The 20397-nt window shown below is 39.1% G+C and overlaps 1 protein-coding gene across 1 annotated transcript in view; it reads left to right on the top strand.

Moving 5' to 3' along the window:
* The window catches only part of LOC124777623 (proteasome subunit beta type-4-like), a 62863-nt gene extending 43100 nt beyond the window's left edge, over window positions 1-19763 (top strand). Inside the window, exon 4 of the mRNA XM_047253093.1 lies at window positions 18439-19763. Within this exon, the coding sequence (XP_047109049.1) occupies window positions 18439-18594 (156 nt within the window). The 3' untranslated portion in view covers window positions 18595-19763. The remainder of the gene's footprint in view (window positions 1-18438) is intronic.
* Window positions 19764-20397: the final 634 nt, after the last annotated feature.

The following is a 20397-nucleotide window of genomic DNA, read 5'->3' as shown; positions in this document are numbered from 1 at the left end:
ATATTGTTATATTCCATCCTGGTTTTCCATTGTTTGATTTTTTTCCCATCCCTAATTAGCAATTTTAAATTAATAATTAAAATTTTACACAGATTTGTCCATAATTCAAATTCCATTAAAGATTTATAAATTTGTATAACAGCAGTGGAAAGAGCAGATCATTTCCTATAAAACTAACTTGATGTATATATTGTAAATGTTCAAGGCACAGTCGACAAAAAGTGAATATTGGTCTCACCATTTGATATGTGAAATCATTCTAATTATGGCTGTAAGTGAACCACTTGACCAAACTTCTGTTGAGATATATCAATTTGATTAGCATTTCTACTGTCACCTCTAGCTTTAAGATCACATGTCAATGTCAAAAGTTGTAATTTGGACTGATGATTTCTCTTACTCGCTGAATAATGTAAATTCACAGAACTTTCAGTGTTAGGAGAACCACTTTTATCAAAGAGGCCACCATCTTTGCTTTGGGTCAGCCGTATGAGTGCAGAAGTAGGTTCTATGCATCTCTGAGCAAATATGTAACTGATAATTTACTGGAATTTGAGGTCTTTCGGGTCACCAGGTGCGAAAATTTAGAGTAAATTTTCATTTTGATTTAGTGGAGACTGATAATTACAGCTGTTGCATTTAGAATAATTTTGTCAAGGGTCAGACAGATTTGTCTTTATTGTGATTAGTGCTGGACTGGACAGAGAATATTTTTGGATGGTGAACTCAGATGCCTAATCTTTTGAAACCCAACAATATGAAACGAAATATAATTTTAACATTTTTCATAAAATTAATTTTTATTGTCATAATAAGCAATGAATACAACAAGAAATTGGCAAAAAGTACATCCTCAATTGTTCAGGAGATGGTTTTTCTTTGGAATATAATTTTAAATTTTTTTACAGAATAAATATTTATTATCATAGTAATTTATGAATACAAGAAGAAATTGGCAAAATGTATGGACTCAATTGTTTTAAAGAGGTGGGATCACTTCAGAGCCATTAGGACATACTGTTTTCAACCACCCATCATTTCATGTGATAAGTTTGAAAGAAAATTCATATTTTTCCAAAACATAGTTAAACATATTGAAATGTCCATGAATTCATAATGCCCAATACAAATTGTAGCCCTAAATAACAAACAAAAATGTGCCTAAAATTTAAGAAATTGTGCATCAAAACTACATAGTCCCCATGTGGTTTCGTTTCAAAACTACTCGTAAAAGCTGTAGTACAAACTCAAATATACAGGGTGTTTCAAAAATGACCGGTATATTTGAAACGGCAATAAAAACTAAACGAGCAGCGATAGAAATACACCGTTTGTTGCAATATGCTTGGGACAACAGTACATTTTCAGGCAGACAAACTTTCGAAATTACAGTAGTTACAATTTTTAACAACAGAGGGCGCTGCGGTCTGGGAAGCTCTATAGTACGATATTTTCCTCATATTCACCATGCGTAGCAATAATATGGCGTAGTCTCTGAATGAAATTACCCGAAACCTTTGACAATGTGTCTGGCGGAATGGCTTCACATGCAGATGAGATGTACTGCTTCAGCTGTTCAATTGTTTCTGGATTCTGGCGGTACACCTGGTCTTTCAAGTGTCCCCACAGATAGAAGTCACAGGGGTTCATGTCTGGCGAATAGGGAGGCCAATCCACGCCGCCTCCTGTATGTTTCGGATAGCCCAAAGCAATCACACGATCATCGAAATATTCATTCAGGAAATTAAAGACGTCGGCCGTGCGATGTGGCCAGGCACCATCTTGCATAAACCACGAGGTGTTCGCAGTGTCGTCTAAGGCAGTTCGTACCGCCACAAATTCACGAATTCACGAAGAATGTCCAGATAGCGTGATGCAGTAATCGTTTCGGATCTGAAAAATGGGCCAATGATTCCTTTGGAAGAAATGGCGGCCCAGACCAGTACTTTTTGAGGATGCAGGGACGATGGGACTGCAACATGGGGCTTTTCGGTTCCCCATATGTGCCAGTTCTGTTTATTGACGAAGCCGTCCAGGTAAAAATAAGCTTCGCCAGTAAACCAAATGCTGCCCACATGCATATCGCCGTCATCAATCCTGTGCACTATATCGTTAGCGCATGTCTCTCGTGCAGCAATGGTAGCGGCGCAGAGGGGTTGCCGCGTTTGAATTTTGTATGGATAGAGGTGTAAAATCTGGCGCATGAGACGATACGTGGTCGTTGGCATCATTTGGACCGCAGCTGCAACACGGCGAACGGAAACCCGAGGCCGCTGTTGGATCAACTGCTGCACTAACTGCGCGTTGCCCTCTGTGGTTGCTGTACGCGGTCGCCCTACCTTTCCAGCACGTTCATCCATCACGTTCCCAGTCCGTTGAAATTTTTCAAACAGATCCTTTATTGTATCGCTTTTCGGTCCTTTGGTTACATTAAACCTCCGTTGAAAACTTCGTCTTGTTGCAACAACACTGTGTTCTAGGCGGTGGAATTCCAACACCAGAAAAATCCTCTGTTCTAAGGAATAAACCATGTTGTCTACAGCACACTTGCACGTTGTGAACAGCACACGCTTACAGCAGAAAGACGACGTACAGAATGGCGCACCCACAGACTGCGTTGTCTTCTATATCTTTCACATCACTTGCAGCGCCATCGGTTGTTGAAAATTGTAACTACTGTAATTTCGAAAGTTTGTCCGCCAGAAAATGTACTGTTGTCCCAAGCATGTTGCAACGAACGGTGTATTTCTATCGCTGCTCGTTTAGTTTTTATTGCCGTTTCAAATATACCGGTTATTTTTGAAACACCCTGTACATTACAATAACTTTAGATATACTTACTTTCGCTGTCACTGATCTCCTCAGTGTGAATCAAGTGACTGCTACAATGCACTATGTTAGTAGAAGTACATCAGTCAGCTTCTAATACATTTTATCATAGAAGCAGACAACAAAATGTCCATAAACATTTGTATGCAACATCTTCCTTGCCTGACTTGCTCTGTCTTGTGTGCTGAAGCACACAACTCTCTCTGTCCGCTACCACCAAGCAGCACTGCTGCTCAGTAATGGTTGTTCTCCTTCTTTTGCTGCCCCTCTTAACACATTGTTAAATCAACTATCTCATTAGGCTACTTTGGGTGTGTCACATAAGATGACTAGATATTAAAAAATGTTGGTGACGAGAAACTAATTGATGTTTTCCTTTGACACAGAGCATCCCATAAAATATGTAATGAGTGTTTGTTTGAGCTGGGTCTTCCCACACATTGCAAAATTGAAACTACAAGTATCTTCTGAAACACCAGAGAAAACGTACCTGAAGCCTCTCAGGAAAAAACACTCGATAAAAGGATTCCTTCAGAATGAACCAAATTTCAACAGCAAATGCTGTATCCCACAAGGAGCAATAGAGCTACCGTATTTACTCGAATCTAAGCCGCACTCAAATCTAAGCCACACCTGAAAAATGAGACTCGAAAGCAAGGGAAAAAAACTTTCCCGAATCTAAGCCGCACCTGAAATTTGAGACTCGAAATTCAAGGAGGAGAGCAAAGTTGTAGACTGCACCTCCAAATTGAAACAAAGTTGGTCCATTGTAACATGAGACACAATTTTGGTCGAATGGATGAAGATACAACTACAGTAGTTTGGATCGAGTCGTAAGCTCAATATTTAAGCTTTATCAAGTAGCCATTGGTATGTGTCAGGCGCTCAGTCCATATTATAAGGGTACCCTTCTTTTTTCAAATGTTTTGTCTGGTTTGAATCGATCGCTTATTTTGCTTTAATCAGATCAGTGCCGTTCTCTTTGTTATAGGTGTTTACGTCACTCTAAGCTGAAAATGCATAATTGTACTGTGCCATGCATTGTTTGTGGCATTCTGATAATGAGTGATTACGACCTGTCGCCGCTCGAGGCATGGCTTGCTTTTGTGCATGCTACCACCACTTACAATAAAAAGAAGAGAGGAATTGTCACATAAGCGAAAGAATGACAAGAGACTGTTATTTGTTATTACTTACACTGCTGCTTTCTTTGGTAATGATCAACGAGAACCAAATAATAAACTGCATATGACAGATGTTCTGAACGAGAGTTCAGTGAAAATTTTTCTCTGTTTGAAAATCCTTGCAGACGCCTGTTTAGTATATAACATTCTGCATAGAAATTAGAGTCATCTTAGATTTAAAAATCTAGTCAATTGCCGTGCTTCAGTTCTGACTGTATCACTATCCAGCATAAGAATAATATGAATATTCTTCCGCACTTGCTGGTGTCTCACTCTAGTTTCCTAGTTTATTAGGCAGACAGGATTTAAATGAGATAGCAGCAAATACGAAAGAATACATGGCATAATGTTTACATTCTTCTACCTTTTCTTTTAATTTATTTATTGGCGCAGAGGTTTTGGCGCCAGTATTTATCTTTGAGTCTGCACAAGCATGCCTGTGTAGCGCTACATATATTCGACTGCAGAAGTTAGTTGTGGCGGCACCTACCAACATTTTTCAGAACTTCCGCTTACTCTGCACTCGATTCTAAGCCGTAGGTGGTTTTTTGGAGTACAAAGAGCGGATAAAAAAGTGCAGCTTAGATTCGAGTAAATACGGTACCTCCACATATGGGTGCAATTTAATGAATGAATGGAAGTTGGAGATGTGACAGATGTACATAGGGAAACTGACAATGTCAATGACATGAGTGCAATGTAAATGCCTATGAGACAGCAACAGCTTCTGTCTCATGGTTGGTGATGCATGTTGGAAACAGCAGATCAGTACAGCTCATCACTGAGACATTTGTGAGAAGTGGTAAACAATGAAGACATCAAAAGATTAGTTCTGTCAGTGGAGTAAAGTCATTGTCCAGATACTTGTGTATGAGACAGCGACTGAAGTAGGAGTAATTAAAACAAAATCTGAAGTGTTGAATTGACTTAAAATGTTCCTTCATGAAGAAAAATCAAAGAATATATGAATGGAATGGGATGAAACCTGCCCAGCAGGAGATTGAATGCCACCTGGTGTCATGGCAAGTGATGCACTAAGGAAAGTGAATAAGCAGAACAGAGTTGAATGAGGAATCATTCTAATGATGATAAGGATCATGAATCGAGAAATCTACTAACAAACAGTTTTGCCAAAAGGCAGATTATGATGGCCTTGTGCTTGGCAATGAACATCGCAGAAGTGGCGAAGCTGGTCAATTGTTTGCTTGCTACTGTAAGTGGAATAGGTGGTGATCCAAGGCAGATCTGATGACGAAGAACAATGCTGTTGCAGACACAAGTGTTTCAGAGATGACCCCTACCATTTCTCATGTTGACCAAACAACATTGTCAATTATGATTACAGTGCACATGAGAGCATTGAAGTCGGTGTGTGGATGAATGGAAACGTGCTGCCTGGTTGAGTGAATCATGTTTCTTGTAACACAAGGAGGGTGGTTGTGGCCAGAGATGTGTCATTGAGAGAAACATGCTCGAAACATTCATCACAATGCAGACATAGAATTGGGGGGGGGGGGGGGGCAATATTATGCTATGGGGAATCTTCTCCAGGTCTTCCATAGAACCTGCAGTGCGATTGAAGGCACCATGACAGCTGTGATTTACATGAACACTACTTCATGCTTGGTGTCTTCTTTGTTTGCAATGGAATCTTTAAGGAATACAACAGTCCTTGTTGCAAGCTGGTGTGTTACAGTGGTTTTAGGAGTATGATAGTGAACTCATGTTAATGTCTTGGCTGCCAAGTTTGCCTGATCTGAACTCTAAGGGACACATACAAGATGCTACTGGGTTCAGGATTGGTACCTGTAACTAATGGGAACTGCATGATGTGTGCATAGACAACTTTCATATACCTCTGGAAATCTACCAAGGACTTACTGAATACATGCCATGCAAAATCATTGCTTCATACCTTTCCAAGGTGGATCAACTTGCTTTTAAGCAGGTGGTCATAATGTTTTGTCCCACCAGTGGATATGATACAGTAAAAAGTGCTTTCTGCCACACACTTCACAGTTTTGACATAAATGAAGCTGGTTTTCTTGACTTGATCCTTCACACCAAATCAAAACTATCCAACTTTGGGGGCAGAAGAATGTAAACTGCCTTTGTAGCCCTCTGCTCAAAAGTATGCTGTCATATGAACAACTGTTGCACAGTTTTGGTGATGAGTGTGCAGCTCACCTATGTTTCCCTCACCAAATGAGATGGTACATTGGTCTCACATTGGACTTATATTTCAGAGGTTAATAGTTCAGATTCTCATCCAGCCATCCAGGTTTAGGTTTTGCATGATTTCCCTGAATTGCTTAGGATTCATGCCATGAGGGTTCCTTTGAAAGGCACAAGTGATTTCTCTACTCATCCTTCCTCGTTTGAGCTTTTCCTTCTCAAATGATCTCATCAATGGCACAGTAAACCCTATCTTCCTCTCTCTATATATCACACTACTTACGTGACCTGTACATGTCACTGCAATGAATACACATTTCTCTCATTTAAATTACTGTTAACAGTGTGGTAAGAAATATATTTAACATCAAAATCGGCTGCCATGTAATATTCGAAATGAAGATATCCTATACATTGGAAGGAAACCAAGATATGATGGGTGAAGCGAGGAGGGTGCAAGAAGCAGACTATCACAGGAAAATAGAGTAGTCCTACTGGTTTCAAACACAGACTTTAATTTGAAGAAGAAATTTTTAAAAATGTACTTTGAATCATGGACTTCGGGAACATCTGATGTTATGGTGCTAGCACGGACCGACAGACAGTCAGGAAGCTGTCCCAGAAAGGTGTGCAGGGTGTGGTGTGTGAGGGACCAGTTCCTTGGTACTCGTGGAATTAGAAATGCAGCAAAACCAACATCATACTTGATTGAACAAGGACTTGTACATGGCTACAGGTGGTGTCTCAATGGTGTGTGTTGAGCCTTTGTAGCAGTGCTCAGCTTAGCATTAACACAAGGTGGTGTATGGCAGTGCACAGATGCTGGCAGGTGGAGTTGCTACATCAGCAAACTTGTGGCATACGGGCATGTCAGCTATTCCACTGAAGCAAGAGGCACAAGTGCTGGTTGCCAACAGCTAGTAGCAGCAGGTCAGCTGCAAGGTGCATCCAGGTGTGGACTGTGAATCCAGGACTCTACAAGTGTCCAGGAGCCAGTTAACAATGGTCTGGAGGACACACCAATTGGAGGCAGCCACTCAGACACCAGCAGTGTCAGGCCAAGGAAAAGCCTGTAGAACAGCAGCTAGTGGTGGGTGGTCGCTAGTTGTGGATGAGGCTCGGTAACCTATATTGGGTTGACCTTTGGCGTGGAGTAGCTCTATGCCTGGACAGCTTGACTTTGTGGCAAATACCTCTAGTCACCTAGGGTCCGAATTAGCACAGCATCAAGAGTGGCATGAAGTAACCATGCTCACTGCTGCACTGGGCTGATGTCTTGCACCATGCAGCCTCAGCATTATTCTGGCCCTGGCAGCGATATTCCATTGGCAGCATACTTGCTTGCCTTGCCATGGGTTGTGAAGTCTGCTGGGGAAGTTGTTGGTCTTACAGAAGAATAATGGAAATAAAATGGTGTGATAAGAAATGAGGAGGTGCTCCACAGAATCGATGAGGAAAGGAATATATGAAAATCACTGAGTAGAAAAGGGACAGTGTATTAGGATGTATGTTAATTGTCTCGAAATTTGGTAGAAAATCCGAAGAAATTCTGGTCGTATGTAAAGTACACAAGCGGCAAGACACAGTCAATACCTTCGCTGCGCAGTGCCGATGGTACTGTTACTGATTACTGTGCCGCTAAAACGGAGTTATTGAACGCAGCTTTCCGAAATTCCTTCACCAGGGAAGACGAATGGAATATACCAGAATTTGAAACATGAACAGCTGCTAGCATGAGTTTCTTAGAAGTAGATACCTTAGGGGTTGCAAAGCATTGATACGGGCAAGTCTTCAGGTGCAGATTGTATACCGATTAGGTTCCTTTCAGATTACGCTGATACAATAGCTTCCTACTTAGCAATCATATACATCCACTTGCTCACCGATAGATCTGTACCTACAGACTGGAAAATTGCGCAGGTTGCACCAGTGTTTAAGAAGGGTAGTAGGAGTACTCCATCGAACTACAGACCTATATCATTGACGTCAGTTTGCAGTAGGGTTTTGGAGCATATAGTGTATTCAAACATTATGAATCACCTCGAATGGAACGATCTATTGATACGTAATCAGCATGGTTTCAGAAAACATTGTTCTTGTGCAATGCAGCTAGCTCTTTATTCGCACGAAGTAATGGCTGCTATCGACAAGGGATCTCAGGTTGATTCCGTATTTCTAGATTTCCGGAAAGCTTTTGACATCGTTCCTCACAAATGACTTCTAATCAGGCTGCGGGCCTATGGGGTATCGTCTCAGTCGTGCGACTGGATTCGTGATTTCCTGTCAGGAAGGTCGCAGTTTGTAGTAATAGATGGCAAATCATCGAGTAAAACTGAAGTGATATTAGGTGTTCCCCAGGGAAGCGTCCTGGGAACTCTGCTGTTTCTGATCTATATAAATGACCTGGGTGACAATCTGAGCAGTTCTCTTAGGTTGTTCGCAGATGATGCTGTAATTTACCGTCTCGTAAGGTCATCCGAAGACCAGTATCAGTTGCAAAGCGATTTAGAAAAGATTGCTGTATGGTGTGGCAGGTGGCAGTTGACGCTAAATAACGAAAAGTGTGAGGTGATCCACATGAGTTCCAAAAGAAATCCGTTGGAATTCGATTACTCCATAAATAGTACAATTCTCAAGGCTGTCAATTCAACGAAGTACCTGGGTGTAAAAATTATGAACAACTTCAGTTGGAAAGGCCACATAGATAATATTTTGGGGAAGGCAAGCCAAAGGTTGCGTTTCATTGGCAGGACAGTTAGACGATGCAACAAGTCCACTAAAGAGACAGCTTACACTACACTCGTTCGTCCTCTGTCAGAATATTGCTGTGCGGTGTGGGATCCTTACCAGGTGGGATTGACGGAGGACATTGAAAGGGTGCAAAAAAGGGCAGCTCATTTTGTTTTATCACGTAATAGGGGCGAGAGTGTGGCAGATATGATACGCGAGTTGGGATGGAAGTCATTAAAGCAAAGACATTTTTCGTCACGGTGAGATCTATTTATGAAATTTCAGTTACCAACTTTCTCTTCCGAATGCGAAAATATTTTGTTGAGCCCAACCTACATTGGTAGGAATGATCGTCAAAATAAAATAAGAGAAATCAGAGCTCGAACAGAAAGGATTAGGTGTTCGTTTTTCCCCCACGCTGTTCGGGAGTGGAATGGTAGGGAGATAGTATGATTATGGTTCGATGAACCCTCTGCCAAGCACTTAAATGTGAATTGCAGAGTAATCATGTAGATGTAGATGTAAGATATCAGAAAAGAAGTGCAGAGATTGTGAAAAACCAGTTGTCCAAATGTGTGACTTATAACACGTTTAAGGAAGACGTGGTCCCATTCTCAAGTTCATAAAAGTACTGCCAAAAGTTTGTAAGCTTCAAATCTCTGTACTGACACTGTGACACAGATAATCAGTGATTAACTTCTGTGGTAGTAGAGGGAAACCTAGTAGAGACAGCTCTAGGAATATACCCAACAATTAGTGAATGGTGTCTGGCATACTGCTAGATGTTTGGCATAGTGCTACTCTGACTAAAAAGACAGCACAAGAGAAGAAGCTGTGATGGGCTGCATCAGATTACTGAAAAAACTGAAGAAAAAAAAAGGAGTATCTACAGGCAAGCAAATTCATTGGGATATCTACAAGCTGCTTGATGAAATTACTAATATTATGAAGGTTCAGCACATTTACATATTTGTCTTGTCAGTCTTCAGATTGGTTTGATGTGGCCTGCCACAATTTCTTCTCCTGTTCCAAACTCCTCGTCTGGGAATAGAATGTATATGGAAAGTCATGCCCTTGATTATTCAGCATGTGTACTGAATGATGTAGTGCAGTAGCACGACACTGGACTCATGTCGAGGAGGACAGGAGTTCCCTGTCTGACTTTAGCTGAAGGCCAGAATAATAAATTTTTCATTTTGTGGAGAATCTCCATGTTTCTTATCTATCTGATCAATTTACAGTACAGTTCTACAACAGTACGTTTCAAATATTACATTTCTTTTATAGAACTCCACAGCCCGTGATTCGCTTCCATAATTTTCTGTGGTCCAGATACACATGCTCAAAAATCTCCTCCTCAAATTAAGGCCTCTGTTTGATATTAGTAAACTTCTTTTGGTGAAGAATACTCTATTTTCCTGTCAGTATTCTTATGCCCTCCTTGCTTCATCCGTCATGCACTAATTTTCTTCCAGTTTTGCCAGTCATCAGAAATATGAGCTTTGTTCAATAATAACAGAAATTTAATTTGTCCACAACAATTTTATCCCCTTCAGAATAGTCACCAGTATGCCAGCACTTTTTTTTCTGTCTCCAAAACGTTCATGGTACCCTTTTAGATCTCTCAGTGATGCTTTTTTAATCTCATCTATGCTTGTGAAATAACGGTCATTTAAGGTTTGGGATCCAAAAATAGTGACGTGGGACCAAGTCTAACAAATATGGGTGGGGGCATAATTGCAGTGTTGTATATGGCTAAAATTTCTCAAACAAGCAGCAAAGTATGAATAGGTGCATTAACATGGTGCAAAAGCCACTAATAATTTCATCACAAATTTGGACATTTGTTTTTGATTATTCGACATTGTGGCAAAAACTCATGGTGCACTGTATCATTGTAATCGAAGAACACGTGAGCGTAATCTTCATATTTGACTGTATTTGTTGACCTATTTTTGATTTTCGTGAGCTCTAATGCTGGACATAATTGTGATGTTGTATCTATAACCCCATGTCTCAGCACCTGTTATGACACATTTCAGCCATGCTGCAACATTGTTCATCTAGCAACTCTTAAGAAACTTGCAATCGCCACTGTTTTTGTTCAAAATTCAGTAGTTTGAGTTGTACTTTTTGCTGTCACATTTCATATCCAGAACATCCAAAAAAATTCCATCACACGAGTCAGTTGATATGTTGTCATCATCAGCAATTTCTCTGTGATTGGCATTTCTCTCCCTGTCTCCACAATTTCATCTTCATCGTCTTCACAGCATTTTTCGAAATGTTTTTTTTTACTCATAGAAGATCTACCAAAATAAATACTTTTAACACTTCTGAAAATTTGCTGCACTTTTATAGCAAATTTTAATACAAATTCTCTGACCTTTTTTATTCTAAATAAATGATGACCATACTACTAAAACATATTAGTCAGTTTGACATCTGGCAAAGGCTAAATATGCCATATGGCTAATACTGTTCATATACTTTCCACTCATTTTTGCCAACACTGCAATGAAAATATCACACAATTTGGACTAATCAAACAAGCAAAATTACAAAATTCTCTCTACTTTTTGAGCATGCCTTATACTTTTACAATTTTTCACGTGTAATCTGCATGCCAAAACAATAATAAATGTCCATGTAAACTAATGTCTGAGAATCTTTCATTGTTTTAATTATTAACACAGCAAAGTTTTACAAAGTTCCTGAATTGGAGGCTCATAACAATTGTTTGATATGTTCACGTGCATTTTCATATGCATACACTGCCGCAACTTTTGTGGGTGTAGTGAAAGCCCCATTATGACCCTTTTGGATAAATATCAGCAGCAGTTTCAAAGAGTGTGTCTTCCTTGTGCTGCCTGCAATGCCTTCATTTAGACCACTGTTACTACCTTCTTACAGGATGTGCCCCTGCAAAGAAGAGGAACATGGTAGTTTATGCATGACAAGATTCAAGCACATTTTTGTCACACTTCAAAATACTCTGGATGATACTCACCATGCCAGATGGATAGATAGGGGGTGGTTTAATATCTGTGGGACCATATAAGTCAGTTGGTCTGCGCAGCAGACATTCCTAAATCAGAGATGCTTCATCAGAATGTCATGCATTTGTGTCAACTGTTCAAAATACACTGGATGATACCTATTGTGCCAGATGGATAGGTAGGGGGGAATTTGTCATATGGTTTACAGGGTCTCCTGACACCAGTACTGTGGTTTAATATCTGTGGGACCGCCTAAGTCGGTTTGTGCAGGAGACATTCCTGGTTCAGAGATGTTTCATCAGAATGTCATGCAAGCCTACATTGTCCAGGGGTCCAGAATAGGTCATTCAGTCTGCAGCGGAGTGTGCACTGTTTTGATGCTTCCTAGCAGATTAAAACACTGTGCTGGATTGGCACATGAAACCAGAAATTTGCCTTTTGCAGCAGTGCCAACTGTGCTATCCCACCAGGACTGGTACTCAGTTTTAAACCATCTAGGGTTTTTTTGAATGTGTGCAATAGTCTATGGTCTGATAACAGCATGAGCCTGTTGGGTCAACTGTAGAACAGTTTGCACATTTGCTATCAGGTCCTGGCTTGAGAATATAGAAAAATGTTCTTTCCTTAATAAGTAAGATATAAAATATTTTCGGTTATATGTTTGTACAAAATTTATTTTTCTTCTCCCACCACACCCCAGAATTCACCTTCCCTCACTTTCCCTCCCCCTGCCTCCAAAAATTAGTTAATAAAAGTATTGCTGTCACAGCCTGTGCTGTTTATAGCACTGAATGGCATAACTAAAGTTGACCAACCTCATGTTGAAAGCTACATGGCATTGGTTGTTAGTGTAAATAGTAACATAGGCACAGAATTTGTCTAGATCAGTGAGGGGCAGTTGTTTTGGCTTAGAGGCCACTTTGTGGAAACAGAGGGCTGCAGCTTCTAAAATCGCTGCATTCATTAGTTAATTTTGCATTTCAGGAAAGGCATAGATTGCACCATAAAATCAATAAATATAAATAAAGTAGTTTAGTTTTATTTATTCTGCTAATTTCATATCACCTACAGCAGTACATTTAATTTTAGAACCAGTTTAATGAGACAAATATATCCTTTTTTTTATTGGGAGAGATTGATTGTTGAGATTCTCATCACAGTCTACAAGTTAATTTCTGTCAAAGAGCATTGATATTTACCTTTTTTGATCTTCAACCAAGAAAAACTTAGCTCACAAAAATATTTAGACCCAAATATGGAAAACATTTCCACAGAAAATTTCTTCATATGTGGAAATTTTTCAACTGACAAAGATATGTAAGTGTCATCTAATGTCACTGCATTAAATATTTCTTTTATAGCATGATCTGACTGCACATCAGTAAGTTCAAGCTGCAGATCCTTGGGTACTATATCATCGTCACCAGTGATGGGATAAGATAACAAATTGAACTTCAGCTCAAATTTTTTGAACTACTGAAATCATTTTGTGAACTCATCCACCAAACTCTGCAGATGATCCCTAATCTTTGCAGAGACACTTTCAGGTTCTTTCTGTTTTCTTAATAAAGGGAAATGACAAAAACCTCCTTCACCTGCTCACCTTGCAAATAAACCTAGTTTTGCTTTGATTGATTATATGTGCATCCAAATTTCATGTGCAGAAAACTCATTTCCCTGGAATGTCACATTCAGTTTCTTAAATATACCAGCTGCAAACATCATCTCATATCACCACTCCTCACATACTATTTTTTTTTAACAAAATCATGAGCTATCTCCTTCATGTCCAAAATTTAGAGAATTTTATTCTGCAATTCCCAGACATTTTTTAACAGTTTCGCCATGATCAACCACCTCACACTGTTGTGGTAAATTACATCTTCTTACTCTGCCCCTACATCCTTAAGATGAGATCTGAACTATCAATGGTGGAGTGCCCTGGCCCCATGTGTGTTCAGAACACCAACTCCAGGATTCACGACATACTTCAAGTCCAGTGCAGCATAACAAAGGCTCTCATAGTGCAAAATGCAATGAAAAGACCAGATATCACTTTCTGTGTCTTCTGCTCGTTAACTTGATTTTTAAAGCTTTACTGTACATACATTTTTCTCATTGGTAGCTCAGGCCCTACCTGTTGTAATTCTTACCATTTTGTTCCAGTGCAAACCACTTTCTCCATACAGTTCACAGCACACTTAAGCAAGTCCTGACCAGCAGTTCTATCTTTAATTGATGATGAAATGTTCATTAATTCCACAGATAAAGATCAGTCATTATGCAGTGTCTTTGTTACCTGTGCTCTCATCCACTGCAAAGGAAAACTAAAGAAAATCTTTGCTCATAGCCTTCTGTTGTTCTGTGAGTTCATGAATAATTCAGTCAATGTGCCACACTATAGTCCTTCTTGGCAATGAAATCCTTTCACATTTGCTTCTAACATCAGGAGACTATATGCTTGCACTCTCTCCCATATACTGCTTAGTATTCTCGCCATCTGAAAAAGGCTTTTGCATTATAGGGTACCCTGAAATATGCCTTTGTAGTGTCATTGTGAAGTGTTGGTTGCTTTCTAAATACTGTTTGTTGTTTTCACACACTCCACAGCTTTTATTTTGCATTTTTATTTGAAATGTTTGCAGCCAAATTCACTATGTTTAGTTTCCTAATGCTGTTTTAAATTTTATTCCTAAACATGGCTATTGTTTCATGACACAATAAGCACATTGCTGTATTCCCTGTAGCAACAAAGAAATTGTGTTAGTCCATTCTTCATTAAACATATGACATTCATCACTCATTTTACATTTTTTGGAGGTCCATGTTTTCAGTAAAGTTGGAAATAATATATTTACTGTCGCACAGACAAAGTAGAAATAAACCATATCAACCAGAAAAGCACTGCTGATGGGAGTGCTGCTTTCAGCCACCGCACTGAGTGTCAACTTGGTTTTGTGCGAATAGTATCTACACTGCGCATGTGTATTGATGTGGCCCCTTAGTGGAAATCTTTGATCGCACACCGTAAGGAAAGCTCGGTCCAAGACTGATATTTCTGACTGTCCTGGTGGACTGCAAAACGACCATTAGTGGGCCGCATGTGGCCTGCGGGCTGCTGTTTGCCCAGTCCTGATCTAGGTAAATGTTGTAAACTTGGACATACAGTGAAATTGCCCAGTAGAATCAGTTTGTAACTAAATCAAGACGCGTTCATATCCCCAAACTGTTGTGCAGCCACACAAGAGCACTGCATAATTTATATTTCCTTTCCTACATTATGAGAAGCATTATCACCTTGTTGAGTTACAGAATGTGGCAACTTCTTTACAATAAGTTTCCTTGAAATTCGAAATTTTGATTTTTTGTGATTATTGTTTACTTCTACTGCAGGAAACTGCAAGTTGTATTTTATACTAATCCATTTAAGTCTACAGATGAAGCATAGAAGAGTGTACATATCACATCAAATAATCATTTTCGTCAGGCTCTTACTTGTCTCAACAGACTGGGGCTGTGAGTGGAGAAAAGTTGTTCTACTGGAGTGATTAAGCCATACAAGGGCGGAACAGATGTCCATGTGGAAGTGCCTGCTGATGTGGGCCACATATGTAACAACCATGATTATGTAGTGTTGGTGAGGGAGAAGAGGTGTGTCCAGGGAGTTTGTTACCAATTCCATTCACTGATTGTTGAATCAGTCCATTTGTGCAATTATGGCATTGTTTTGGACATTACCACCCATATTCTTTACAGAGTAGTGTCAAAATCACCACTGAGCTAAAAGAGTGGAATATATTTGCCTCATAAGGAATTTAAACTACTTGACGATTATAAACACCACAGTATTTCAGATCGTGCCCAGTAACGTAATTCTGGAAGACACTAAAACTGTGACTGAACAGAATCACAGAAAACCATTTCTTGGAAATGCATGAGTATCTTGCATACAGTGAATAGGAAGTCTTTACTCCAGATTACATGCTAGCAAGTGCCCACTGTTGCTCTTCTTTGGAGATGGCTATGACACTGACAGACCAAGACACAAAGTGATTACAATGGTGTAGTTAATCAAAACTGGATGAAAATTATAAACAGAAATTATTGTTGAAAATGTGTCCAGATTCCAGTGAATGGGTACCTGCCTTTGTTTCCTGATATAAATGCTGCGTGGCTAGGGCCTCCCATTGGGTAGACTGTTCTCCTGGTGCAAGTCTTTCAAGTTGACGCCACTTCGGTGACTTGCATGTTGATGGGGATGAAATGATGATCATAAGGAAAACACAAAACCCAGTCCCTGAGCAGAGAAAATTTCTGAACCAGCCGGGAATCGAACACGGGCCTTTAGGCATGACATTCCGTCACGCTGACCACTCAGCTACCAGGGGCGGACTGTTTCCTGATGAAAATAAAAGCAAGTATTTTTGGTAGCAGTGGCAGAATTTTAGTAAAGAGAAAACAAAATACAGTATAAGAGATATAATGAACAACACCTTCAAGCCACAACTAAGCATGGAGATGGTATCATATGTCTGCTTTAGAAGAGATGGAATTGGTTTTAATAGACAGGGTATGGCCAGGTTCCAGAAGTTGAGGATTTTGCCAGAAAAAACAAAGAAAGGTGCACAGATGCTTGTGCCTATCAGCAATTACTAGTTTCAAGTAGACACCTACCCAAGCCTACAACAGAAGTATCTATCGTGAAGCCACCGTGAATCAATGCTAAGAATATTATGCACCAGTTGTCAAAAATGTGTGATTTATTTACAACAACATGTTTTAGGACTACATTATCCCATTATTAAATTGTATAAAACAAAACAAAAAAATTATTATGTCGTATTACTGCATATACTGGCTGTTTACACACATACTTAAATGTGAGTTAATATACATAATAATTCTAAGTAATGGTTTGTGCTTCGTTGTTTTATAGAACTTGATAATGACATAATGTTGTCCCGAAAGATGTTTGAGGAGAATAAATCGCACATATTTGCAGTTCAACTCCAACACCCACAATTATTTGTCATTTAATATTAGTTCTGGTAGGTTCCAGAAATTTCTTATGTTTGTAATGTTTGTATATTATGGAATATTCAATATTTGTGTAAATAGCTGCACTCTCTGTCCAGGAGTTCACTTCTTTTCTGACTGTACATTGGTGTTTGTAATGAACTTGCTTTCAGTGCTAAGTGTTGTTCTTCATTGTCATTATGATATGATGATGTATTATGCAGGCATCTGGTACTTTGGAACATCTACATCACCATGGCACCAATTAGGCAACATAAAAGTCATTGCATACACAGATAGGAACTGAAATACAAACTGTACATCATTCCCACAGTTCATATCTTCAGGATACCATTGGATTCCAGCAATAAGTCAGCTGCATATCAGGCATCCATCAGTGTTTTCTGGAGACAATGGTGTGCAGCCAACAGAATGCTGAAAGTATTTGACTGAGTCACCAAATACAGCAGGTGCAATGACATGATGTGTTTGGCTGCCAGCACTCCTAAACAAAGGAGTATTGAGAAGATCTATTAATGCAGAGTGCTGTAGTTGGCTCCAGTGAGAACCGAAACAGTGGGTTGCTGTTTCTACAGGAGAAGGAGCAAGAAATTCTGTGCTGCCAGCTGTTTGGTGTAGCGGTTAGCATTGTTAGCTAGCATGTTGTGCCTCAACAATTTCAACCCAACAACACGCAGTTGCTTATCGTTTATTATTTATCAACTCCAGAGGCTTCTCGAAATTTCTTATCTTGTAATGCTGTTATATTCTGGAGTATTCAGTGTTTGTATAACTTAGCTGCACCCTTCATACAGGATGTCAGTTCTATTCTGACTGTACGCTGGTGCTCTTAATAAACCAAATCAAATCAAACCCTCCATGTTTTCAGTACTTCACTGATGACCCTCCTTTTAAGATCCTGGACCTGGTTCTGGTTACAATCTGACGACATGTACCGGAGAGTATGTGGTATGGAATATTAACCACAAAAAATACCTAAACAGAACTAATTTTTTGTCCTAGAACTAGTTGTTTTTGCTTAATCAGTTACTGTGTGTTATGTTGTGCTTTTCTAATGGTTACTGTAATAAAATAAACATACTAGTATATTTTTTGATAATTTTGTTTCTTAAATTTTAATTAATTAGTGTAGTTTTGGAAAATGAATGCTTAATACTACTATGTTAAATTTAAGAGCTGTTTTAGTCAATTTAACATGGGCTAAGTGCATTTTTAGCTTAACTGTAAACAGAATTTATCGTATGGGATGAAGTCACTCCAGGTGAGGGCAACATTGCTCCAAATGCATTAAAAATATTGTGGCACATAAAGCTTTTAATATTTGATAACACTACATTAATGTTACAAATTTGATATCTATACTGACAAAAATATTCTACTACAGTTTACTTGCAAACAGAGGCTAACATGTGAGAGACAATGGAAAAGTGCGTTGCTGACAGTATTGGAATAAGCTGTTGCATGTGTTTGACATGTGTTTGCAGGCAGCAAAGCTGCTGGAGGACAAGATGCGAGTGCTGCTACTACGAGATGCGCGCTCCTGTGAAGAGTTCCAGCTAGCAGTCGTAGATGGCACAGGAGTCACCATAGAGCCTCCACGCAAGCTGCATGCCAACTGGCAGGTTGCCCACTCTGTCTGACTGTTCCCGGCAGATGGCATTGTCAGAGCTGTGTTTTGATAAAATAAAGATTCTAAAATATGTAATTAGTGTGTAGTACTTTATCCTTATTCAGCATTGTAAGTATATTTGTCAAAAAAAGCAGCACCCTGTTGAATGAAAGCAATTTTTTTTCCTTACTGGTTTCAGGCACCTAATGCCCTTTGACAGAGGACTAGAGTGCAGTAATTCGAACATTCTGAAGCTGGTTAAAGAAACAAAATTTCTTTTGTGTGACTGCCCTTCTTCAGAAGATTAGAATGTGATAATTCTAAGCTTCTGAAAAAGGAAGCTAGATACCTGAAATCAATTCAAAAATAAAATTTCTTTTGTGCAACTGGCTTAAATCCTTTAAATATATTCACTGTATTTAATGGTATGTGTAGGTAGGGCTATGTTTTCTATCCATAGACCCCTAGGCTGGCCCTACTAGGGGGAATTTTACAATAATTCACTGGCAGAGATAGTAAGTTTTGAATTTAGAGCCTAAGTAGTGGTATTTAAAGTGTTATTTACCAAATGCTCCAGATGTCAAATAAATGTGCCAGGAAGATGAGCTCTTACCACTGAAAGCAGTTGCTGCTACAAGGTGAATTACTTACATGCCTCATCACAGTGCTAAATATGCTTAGGCAACACCTAGGAGGAAAAAAAGGGTAATTAGATCACAGTGGACATAAGCAGCAATTTATAATGATTTATTAATAGAATCATTACATTACTTATCTGAAGTATTAGGATGGTGCTTGGCAATAGTTCAGTGTTGACTTGCACTGATCAATCTAGTCTGAATCCAGTGAATTACAACTACAATCACAAGCAAAATGGCCAGTTCGGCCCTACTTGGCAGAGACTGCTGTCATAGTCCTCATGCAGTCTTGAGTTTCCATTGATACATTGTGGTTACTGTGTGGAGTAGAGCCATGTGTCTCCTTATAACAGCATTTGACAGCTGGATATCCCCTTGGGGACTATTTCTATGATGTGTAGCAGAAGAATAAAATGGCCCTTGCTGTGTTGCAACCTCTCATGGACACTAGCCTTGACCCAGCTGCATCTGAGTACTACACAGCTCAGCACTCTTCTGTGTATGGCTGTGTTGTGTATCTTCTGGAGAACCAACATAAGATTTACTGTTTGATTATATAAACTTTTACTACACAATTTATGGTTTAATTGAATACTGAGATTTAAAAAAAATGTTTTCTGTTTATCAGTATTAGTTTGTATTTTATGGTGGTCCCTTAATAATAGACTACACAGAAAAATAAATAAAAAAGTCTTTATTACAGTGGTAGTTTTAATTCGTGTTACAGTGTTGTTATATGACTATGACTATGGATAAAGCCACCATGACATTACATCGTATTGTGCTAAAATGATGGATGCAACCATCAAAATGATTTTGACTGGATGTTACATAAGTTTTGGGTTGTTTCCAATTAGATGTACTGTAGTCACTGTGATTGAAATATGAAGAAAAAAGTAATGAATCTTAGTTAATTGACTTTCAAATTTCTTCTTTGATGTCACAAAGCAGTAAGCGATCTGGCAGATGCAGTGAATCATAAGACAGCCTGTATATTTCCTGCAGTATCTTGTTAACAAAATTGTCTGAACATGGTTTAACCAAGCCTCAAGAGCTGAAGAATCTCTATCTGGTGACAGAAAGTAAAGCATTTTATGAAATAACTTATGGAAAAATCAGCTTGGTGTGAAATTGAACTCGCATCAAATTGCCAAAATTTTGTTAACCATCCTTTTAAAAATTTTAGCCATTTTCCC

This window comes from Schistocerca piceifrons, chromosome 2 (assembly GCF_021461385.2).
Source record: "Schistocerca piceifrons isolate TAMUIC-IGC-003096 chromosome 2, iqSchPice1.1, whole genome shotgun sequence".
Taxonomy (NCBI): Eukaryota; Metazoa; Arthropoda; class Insecta; order Orthoptera; family Acrididae; genus Schistocerca; species Schistocerca piceifrons.
This window is presented reverse-complemented; position numbering and strand designations above follow the sequence as displayed.